This window comes from Triticum urartu, chromosome 6 (assembly GCF_003073215.2).
Source record: "Triticum urartu cultivar G1812 chromosome 6, Tu2.1, whole genome shotgun sequence".
NCBI lineage: Eukaryota > Viridiplantae > Streptophyta > Magnoliopsida > Poales > Poaceae > Triticum > Triticum urartu.
The window spans coordinates 51,559,491-51,570,204 of NC_053027.1; the positions used below are offsets into that span (position 1 = coordinate 51,559,491).

The following is a 10,714-nucleotide window of genomic DNA, read 5'->3' on the forward strand; positions in this document are numbered from 1 at the left end:
TATTCTACGAAGATCTTTATCGATCAGACCGCATAACAACATACGTTGTTCCCTTTGTCATCGGTATGTTACTTGCCCAAGATTCGATCGTCGGTATCCAATACCTAGTTCAATCTCGTTACCGGCAAGTCTCTTTACTCGTTCCGTAATACATCATCTCACAACTAACATATTAGTTGTAATGCTTGCAAGGCTTATGTGATGTGTATTACCGAGAGGGCCCAGAGATACCTCTCCGACAATCGGAGTGACAAATCCTAATCTCGAAATACGCCAACCCAACATCTACCTTTGGAGACACCTGTAATGCTCCTTTATAATCACCCAGTTACGTTGTGACGTTTGGTAGCACCCAAAGTATTCCTCCGGTAAACGGGAGTTGCATAATCTCATAGTCATAGGAACATGTATAAGTCATGAAAAAAGCAATAGCAACATACTAAACGATCGGGTGCTAAGCTAATGGAATGGGTCATGTCAATCAGATCATTCAACTAATGATGTGACCTTGTTAATCAAATAACAACTTATTGTTCATGGTTAGGAAACATAACCATCTTTGATTAACGAGCTAGTCAAGTAGAGGCATACTAGTGACACTTTGTTTGTCTATGTATTCACACATGTATTATGTTTCCGGTTAATACAATTCTAGCATGAATAATAAACATTTATCATGATTATAAGGAAATAAATAATAACTTTATTATTGCCTCTAGGGCATATTTCCTTCACCCGTAGCATGCACGTATGGTGAACCGTTATGTGATGAAGTCGGGGCATGATTTATTTATTGATTGTCTTCTTTATGAGTGGCGGTCGGGGACGAGCGATGGTCTTTTCCTACCAATCTATCCCCCTAGGAGCATGCGCGTAGTACTTTGCTTTGATAGCTTCTAAATTTTTGCAATAAGTATATGAGTTATTTATGACTAATGTTGTGTCCATGGATTATACGCACTCTCACCCTTCCACCCTTGCTAGCCTCTCTAATACCACGCAACTTTCGCCGGTATCATACACCTACCATATACCTTCCTCAAAACAGCCACCATACCTACCTATTATGGCATTTCCATAGCCATTCCGAGATATATTGACATGCAACTTTCCACCATCTAGTTCATCATGACACATTCATCATTGTCATATTGCATATCCCGGTACACCGCCGGATGCATTCACATAGAGTCATATTTTGTTCTAAGTATCGAGTTGTAATTGTTGAGTTGTAAGAAAAATAAAAGTGTGATGATCATCATTATTAGAGCATTGTCCCAGTGAGGAAAGAATGATGGAGACTATGATTCCCCCACAAGTCAGGATGAGACTCCGGACGAAAAAAAAGAGGCCAAAGAAGCCTAAATAAAAAAAAGGCCATAAAAAAGAGAAAGGCCATATAAAAAATATTAAAAAATGAGAGAAAAAGAGAGAAGGGACAATGTTACTATCCTTTTACCACACGTGTGCTTCAAAGTAGCACCATGATCTTCATAGTAGAGAGTCTCTCATGTTATCACTTTCATATACTAGTGGGAATTTTTCAATATAGAACTTGGCTTGTATATTCCAATGATGGGCTTCCTCAAATTGCCCTAGGTCTTCATGGGCAAGAAAGTTGGATGCACACCCACTTAGTTTCTTTTTGAGCTTTCATATACTTATAGCTCTAGTGCATCCGTTGCATGGCAATCCCTACTCACTCACATTGATATCTATTGATGGGCATCTCCATAGCCCGTTGATACGCCTAGTTGATGTGAGACTATCTTCTCCCTTTTTGTCTTCTCCACAACCACCATTCTATTCCACCCATAGTGTTATATCCATGGCTCACGCTCATGTATTGCGTGAAGATTGAAAAAGTTTTGAAAAAGTTAGAGTATGAAACAATTTCTTGGCTTGTCATCGGGGTTGTGCATGATTTAAATACTTTGTGTGGGGAAGATGGAGCATAGCCAGACTATATGATTTTGTAGGGATAACTTTCTTTAGCCATGTTATTTTGAGAAGACATAATTCTTTGTTAGTACGCTTGAAGTATTATCATTTTCTATGTCAATATAAACCTTTGTCTTGAATCTTTCTAATCTGAATATTCATACCACAATTAAGAAGATTTGCATTGAAATTATGCCAAGTAGCACTCCACATCAAAAATTCTCTTTTTATCATTTACCTACTCGAGGACGAGCAGGAATTAAGCTTGGGAATGCCTGATACGTCTCCAATGTATCTATAATTTTTGATTGCTCCATGCTATATTATCTACTGTTTTGGACTATATTAGGCTTTATTTTCCACTTTTATATTGTTTTGGGACTAACCTATTAACCGGAGGCCCAGCCCAGAATTGCTGTTTTTTGCCAATTTCAGTGTTTCGAAGAAACGGAATATCTAACGGAGTCCAAACGGAATAAAATCTTCGGCAATGTGATTTTCTCACCGAACGTGATCCAGGAGACTTGGATCCTGCTCCAAGGAACAAAAGAGGCGGTCACGAGGGTGGGAGCCCCCCCCCCCCTAGGGCGCGCCCCCCTGCCTCGTGGGCCCCTCGTTGCTCCTCCAGCGTACTTCTTCCTCCTATATATACACACGTACCCTCAAACGATCAGAACAGGAGCCAAAAACCTAATTCCACCGCCGCAACTTTCTGTATACATGAGATCCCATCTTGGGGCCTCTTCCGGAGCTCTGCCGGATGAGGGCCGTCATCACGGAGGGCTTCTACATCACCATAGCCTCTCCGATGAAGTGTGAGTAGTTTACCTCAGACCTTCGGGTCCATAGTTAGTAGCTAGATGGCTTCTTCTCTCTCTTTGAATCTTAGTACAAAGTTCTCCCCCTCTCTCGTGGAGATCTATTCGATGTAATCTTCTTTTTGCGGTGTGTTTGTTGAGACCGATGAATTGTGGGTTTATGATCAAGCCTATCGATGAATAATATTTGGATCTTCTCTTAATTCTTTTATGCATGATTGGTTATCTTTGCAAGTCTCTTCGAATTATCCGTTTGGTTTGTCCAACTAGATTGGTAGTTCTTGCCATGGGAGAAGTGCTTAGCTTTGGGTTTGATCTTGCGGTGTCCTTACCCAGTGACAGAAGGGGCAGCAAGGCACGTATTGTATCGTTGCCATCGAGGATAACAAGATGGGGTTTATTTCATATTGCATGAATTTATCTCTCTACATCATGTCATCTTGCTTAAGGCGTTACTCTGTTTTTAACTTAATACTCTAGATGCATGCTGGATAGCGGTCAATGAGTGGAGTAATAGTAGTAGATGCAGAATCGTTTCGATATACTTGTCACGGACGTGATGCCTATATACATGATCATGCCTAGATATTCTCATAATTATGCACAATTCTATCAATTGCTCAACAGTAATTTGTTCACCCACCGTAGAATACTTATGCTCTTGAGAGAAGCCACTAGTGAAACCTATGGCCCAGGGTCTATTCTCATCATATCAATCTCCATCACTTTAATATTGCTTTGCTATTTACTTTGCTTTTACTTTTTACTTTGCATCTTTATATCAAAAATACCAAGAATATTCTATCTATCAGATCTCACTCTCGTAAGTGACCTTGAAGGGCTTGACAACCCCTAATCACGTTGGTTGCGAGTAGCTATCGCTTTGTGCAGGTACGAGGGACTTGAGCGTGGCCTCCTACTGGATTGATACCTTGATTCTCAAAAACTGAGGGAAATACTTACGCTACTCTGCTGCATCATCCCTTCCTCTTTGGGGAAAACCAACGCAAGCTCAAGACGTAGCAAATAGCACGTGACGAAAAAGAAGATTTGTATCAGTGATGGTGGACAAAATCAAGCATAAAACGCTAACAAGTGGTTGTGTGCAATGAGTCGTATATTGTCTTCGGAAATTTGCCAACTGCTAGAAGCATGTGTGCAGCACTAATGGTTGATCACATTTGCCTAGTGAGATCAAGCCTAGAATGCAAAGTTTTGATGCAAGAACACACTAGTTGCCATGTATTGGTAGCAGTATTTGCCATGTATGCAGGACTGCAGCTGCCATGCATATAGAAATCCAAGTTTTCGTACTAAAAAGGAGCTGGTTGTCGTGCATTGGCAAACAATAGCTGCCATGTTTGTTGGACTGTAGCTGCCATGACTGGACAACTACAGTTGCAATGCATGTCCACACGCAGACTCACGACTTGTTGTTTGAATGATGCCATGCCAAATCACTTGAAGTTGATGTGGTCCATTACAATATACATGTTATTCAAGCAAAATCTTACGCTCGTACCTATTTTTTCTATTACAGGGCGTACAACTACAGTGAACAGCGGTGCAGGGACATCTACTGCGGGGAGCTCTGAGTGCACGGAAGACGCGTTCCACCAGCCAGCCAACAATCATGCCGCAAACAATGCTAAGTCAGAGTCGGAAATGGAAATCATTCCAGCAATGCCGACATGCACCCCTTTGAACACAAGCACTGGCAACACTCAAGTAGATGAAACTGCTGCCGATACTGAAGTGAATGATGAAACTGATGACGAAGCACAAGGGGATGAAGATGGTGGGTAATCGGAGATCATGGTACCTCAGCCACCGTACGTTGGGAAGACATTTGAATCGTTCGCAGAAGCAAAGAAATTCTACCAGACATATGCAAAGTTCCATGGGTTTGCGGTCAACACCGAATATCATAGGAAAATTAAGAAAACTAACGAGTACAGCAGAGATGAGATGAGGTGCCACAAGGCACGAAGGAATAAGAAGGGGAAAGGTGTTGCGCCTGTCGTTCCGGAACGAAAGAGAGGTATCATTCTCAAGACGGAATGCCCTGTCCGGTGTAAGCTGAACGTAGATGGAGCACAGTGGGTGGTCACTGAATATTTTGACGAGCACAACCATGAGCTAATAAAGAAGTTCGACCTGGTAAAATTTCTGACCGCCCATAGAGGATTCACCCCCTCGAGAAGAAATTCATAAAGCTGCTATATGATTGTAACGTCGGTCCATCAAGAATGGTCCAGATACTATCACTCATACATAGAAAAAAAAGGGACTCTGAGTAGCATGCCCTACATACCAGCTGACGTCATAAAACCTAAAGGCAAAGTACCGTAGAGAGAGCAAGTTGGCTGACATAGAGGCCACAATGGCCTACTTCGATGAGAAAGCGAAGGAAGATCCAGATTTCTTCTATAGGATAAGGTTGGACGATGAGGACCGTGTCAGGAACATGTATTGGGTGGATGGTGCTGCAAGGAGAGCCTACAAACATTTCCGAGATTGCATTTCATTCGACGCGACATATCTCACTAATATGTACAAGATGCCATGCGCTCCATTCACAGGAATAAATAACCACAATCAGTCATTGCAGTTCGGATGCGGGCTCGTTCGGAACGAAGACACGGATGGGTACGTTTGGCTGTTCAAGACCTTCTTGGAGTGCATGGATGGACTTGCTCCGATGAACATAATAATAGACCAGGATTTTAGCATGCGTGCAGGCATAGAGGAGGTCTTTCCGTTGGCAGTGCACATGCACTGCAGGTGGCACATTATAAAGAAGGCTGAGGAGACTCTAGGACCGTTCTTTGCTAATCGTCCAGAGCTGCACAAGGCATTCGAGCTGTGCGTGGACCACAGCTTGACGGTGGAGGAGTTTGAAAGGAGCTGGATGGCCATGATTGAAACATATCAAGTCCCAGACAATGAGACTCTTGCTAGCCTGTGGGGAAGTGAACGTACTGGGTGTCGGCCTACTTCATGTAGTGCTTCTTCCCATTTCTGCAGACTACGCAGCGCAGCGAGGGGTTCAATGCTATTTTGAAGCGGTACGTGAGCCCTGGCAACTCATTGCTACAGTTTGCCAAGCAGTACACAGCTTTGCAACAAAAAATACTAGGATCTGAGCTACAGCAAGAAGCGAACACTGCGCTAAAGCAGCCAAAATTGCTAACGTATTTACCGATGGAGAGGCAAATGAGAAAGATATACACCAACAAGATCTTTAACAAGTAAGTCAGTTGCGTTACAAGTCTTATTTGCGCAAAGCACGAAGGCAGTAGGTGCCATATAGAATGCAATGCACTTGCCATGATATGTGGTTGCCATGTTTAATGAAATACTGTTTGCCATGCTTACTCAGCTGCAGTTGCCATGTTCAATGGAAATTATGTTTGCCATGCTTACCCGGATGCAGTTTCCATGTTCAATGAAATGCTGTTGCCATGTTTTAATGCACTGTACTTCCATTGCACATGATGGTATGCAAATGCCAATGTCAATTGAAAAATGTTATGTTGTTGCCATATCTACTGAAATGCAATTGCCATGTTTACTAAAATGCAACTGCCATGTTTGCTGAAATGCAATTGCTATTGTTTACTCAACTATAGTTGCCATGTTTAATAAAATGTAGTTGCCATGTTTTATGCAATGTGCTTCCATTGGGAATGTTGGTGTGGAAATGACGATGGCCAGTTGAAAAATGTTATGCAGTTGCCATGTTTAATGTACTGCAGTTGCCATGTCTAATGTACTACAGTTGCCATGTCTAATGTACTACAGTTGCCATGTCTTATGTACTATATTTTCCATGTTCAAGGTACTATATTTTACATGTTCAATGTACTATAATTGCCATGTTCAAACAAAATGTATTTCTATTTCCATGACAACATAAGGTGCTACAAAAAAGAGCGCTCGGTAGTTTAACAGAAAACACACAAAACTTGCAGATTCCAGGAAGAAATAAAGCGTGCCAGCATGTTCATGGCTTTCCAGGTGGACGAACATACGTTCAAGGTGTGTTCTATTTTGGGCATGTCAGATTCAGAACCTGAAGACTCGGACAAAGGGAGGAACTACTTCGTGAAAGCCTCAATCGGCCAAGGCGAATACTACTGCGAATGCTGCAAGTTTGAACGGGGCGGCATTGTGTGTTGTCACATACTAAAAGTAATGGACATGAACGCTGTGACACGGATGCCCCGCCATTTCATAAGGCGGCGATGGACTTGGGACGCTGACGACATGTTGGCGCCGTCGACAACAAACACAGTTCTGGCTGTGCATGACGAGAGACCTGAGTCAACCGTGGAAGCCGTGAGGCACGTTGTGCTGATAAAGAACTATGCTGAGCTAATTGATGAAGCATGCAAGAGTGATGAGACAGCGAGAGTCGCAGAAAAACACAGGAAGGCCCTGAAAAGAGAACTTGATGAGATCAAGAAAAGAAAAGTTGAGGAAGCCTTACACAGGTTCCCCCGCACATCAAGTGTGCCTTTATCCATGGGGCCATCATCTGAAAACTCGAAGATAGGATCTGGAACAGCAAGCACACAAACCCTGGTCAGGAACCCGCCCTGTTCCATCAAAAAGGGGGCGTCCAAAAGAGATAAGGTACAATTCGGGATTGGAGATTCAAGCAAAACACAAGAAAACGAAGAAATGGACGGGCAATCCATAAGCAAAATTGGGGCGCTGTGACATGGTCCTTGGGGACATTTTGTTTTGTAACCTAGATGTTGTGAATTTTTTCTAGAAATGGGAGACTGACTCTTGAGGGGCATCAGAAGTTGCAGGAAAATGCATTGAATGGGTAACTGCAGTTGCCATGTTGTGTGTACTTGATCTGCCATGTTATATGTGTTTAATCTGCCATGCTATTTTGTACTAAATATGCCATGATATTTTATACTGAATCTATCATGGTAAATATACTGTGTCTGCCATGTTAATTATACTCAATCCGCCATGTCAAGTATACTGGATCTGCCATCTTGTTTATGTTGAATCTGTCGTGTTCTTTGTACTGAATCTGCCCTATTAGTTGTACTTAAAAATGCCATGTTATTTGTAATGACTCTACATCGCGTATATTTTCATGATAATTCGACACGCTTTAGTCACACATGCTGTGTTGTGTGCAATATATGGGAAACAAAGTTGAAAAAGTGTAACGTGCATCAACCGCAGAAAAGGTTATAGCTACATGATCAAAACTACCATGGTAGCCGGTGCAGTTAGCAATGAAAAAGAAGAAGCAAAATAGCCAAATGAAAAAACGACGATGACTTTTAATAACCATGTATGATGAACTACAGTTGCCATGTTTTAGAACATAGTGCACGCATTCGAAGCAGCAACCTGGTGGTGCAAACGATGAAACCACAATAATAATGATAAACATAAAACGTATCTACTATCACGCCTGAAATAGGTTCACATCCACACAAAATATTACAGAAAATATTCAAATGTCACTCACGAGCCACCACTGCGTACTAGGCTACTCGGGGTTGCAGTCATAGAATAGCACACGGACATAGTTTTTGAGAAGAACAAAAGGTAGTACCCTACATTCCTCGGCAACAGAATGTAAGGTATGCGTCCGGTGTGTAACGCCATGGGATCACTTGTACTTCTTGATGACTTTCTTGACAGCTTCCTCCACGAACTCGCGTGATCCGGACCACTTGTTGAAATCTTCATTCGTCAACCAGTTCCATGTGTAAAATTTCCGGAGCTCAACGACCGTTGCAGCATTGACAGCGGGAACAAGTCTACCTTCCCACTTTGCAAGGTATTCCAACATGTGAAAGCCACAATCCGTCCTGCACAAGAAAAAGAGCCAGGTGAACTCGCAAAAAGGACAGACATAGCAATGATAAAATTCAATTCATATGTAACAACAAAGAGGGGTGGGATTGATGTAAATGGCACATGAAGGGGGGTAGGAAATTATGTGTTCCCTTGTTTCGTAGTCGCCACGTACTCAATCGGGAAATGTCTGATCTGGACCTTTGAGTTTTCGTAGTGACGGTTCCATGTCTCTTTGACATTGTTGATGAAGAATTCAGCATGCGAAGTAAGGTATGCATCAGCTGCCGAACGCATTGAATCAAGCACCTCAAAGCGTTGGTTCTTCAGGTCAAGACAGATCGCGTAGTGGTGACCACACTTGTCGTGTGGGTCGTATGGTGCAAGCTCCTGGAGCATGGGGAGCATGACCTGCATGTAAAAGTGAAGGAAATGAGAAGTAGAGTTCACATGAAGAACAATAGAGGGACAAAAAAGTAGAATCACGTAGAATGTTTAGTTATAGTGGGTAGTTGAAAGAAAGTTGCCGTCCATGTATGAAAAAAATTGCCATGTATTTTACTTTGAAGTTGCCACATAGTTTGCACGGGATGCAAAAATCAAAAAGTCAGTTTGCACGGCAGCTGATGCCGCATGAAACATCTGCCACATAAACAGAGTGCAGATAATGGGAAAAAACCATACCATGTGAAAAAAGTGCAAACAGGGAAGGAGTGCTCACATATTTCTTCAGTGTGAGCTTGAATTGACCGTGTTGAGCAAAATTCTTCCTTAGGATTTTGTGGTGGAAGTCACCATCCCATATTTTGCAGGTCACACTGTAATGCATGATTGTTTTATCGGGACACATATCAATATGCTTGTTGATGTAGTTAATCCCGCATGCAACTACATTCGTAGACATTTTACCGTTTGGCCTCATGGACTCAGCAAGATCACCCAGGTAGACGTACGTCGCTTCGCATTGAATGACCTTGGTTCTGTCCAAACATGAGCTGTATGAAAATGATATAACATGAAAGAATCATGTCTACTAAGCAAAAAAGGGAGAACTAAAACGTAAGCGGATCATATATAGAAAGTAGAAAAAAATATGAATGGTAGAAAGAGCAAAGCAAAATGTGGTCATTATGCTTTCAGCTCCTTCATGTGCTTGCTGCTGGCCCTCTCATTTCCAAATCGCTTGACAATATCATACAGCTGGGTCTGTTCCTTTGTGGCCCTGACTTCGGGCTTGTAGTCTTCCACGGGAGGTGGGTGAACTACCCTCTGCAGCCTCATAGAACCAGGGGTGGCACTCCTAATGGTATCCTCAGATACCGTATCTGCAGGCACATTGGGACTTGATTGCCCCTGACCTCGTGAGGACCGCCTCTGCAATGCTGCCTCCTCGATCCTACGGTAACATTCATCAAGTGATGGTGAAATCTCCTCAGGGGTGCCTGCAAGGATCAAAAAAAGTGGGTTAGGATACCTGGAAAACAAAACAAATGGAATGTGAAAAGATAGGGTGCTTGATATGAAATGTAGGTACAAAAGGTAGCGAGTTGCCATGTGGAGGCAAATTTAGTTGCCATGTGTAGTGCACTGTAGTTGCCATGTGACATCAACTACAGTTGCCATGTTGTGTCAACTCCAGTTGCCATGTGCTTGCCGAATGGAAAATGCAGCATGGAAACAAAAATACATGTGACATGGTGCAGCATATCAAGTTGCCATGTGTATTGCACTGTAGTTGCCATGTGACAACAACTACAGTTGCCATGTTGAATCAACTTCAGTTGCCATGTGATTGTCGAATGTAAAATGCAGCATGGCAACAAAAAAATGTAGGTGACATGGTGCAGCAAATCCAGTTGCCATGTCATCACATAACAATTGCCATCACAAGTGAGAAACCCAAAAAATGCTTGGGGAAAAAGTCAGACTACACAGATGTATACACGAAAATGATAAGCACATAAGAAATGTACCTTGGACGATCGGCTCTGCGAACTTGACAGCCTTCCTGCCCTTGACCATTGGCTGCGCCATCATTGCGGGCATGCCTCTTGGGAAAGCAAAGGCAACTGGCATAAGATCTGGCACCACTGGTTGATCTTGACTGATGCCAAGGC

At 42.6% G+C, this 10,714-nt stretch overlaps 1 protein-coding gene across 1 annotated transcript; it reads left to right on the top strand.

Moving 5' to 3' along the window:
* Window positions 1–5,142: 5,142 nt before the first annotated feature.
* Window positions 5,143–7,484, top strand: LOC125516540 (protein FAR1-RELATED SEQUENCE 5-like). The gene is made up of 3 exons (XM_048681951.1): window positions 5,143–5,694; window positions 5,787–6,010; window positions 6,734–7,484. The coding sequence occupies exons 1-3, from the start codon at window positions 5,143–5,145 to the stop codon at window positions 7,482–7,484; spliced, it is 1,527 nt and encodes a 508-aa protein (XP_048537908.1).
* Window positions 7,485–10,714: the final 3,230 nt, after the last annotated feature.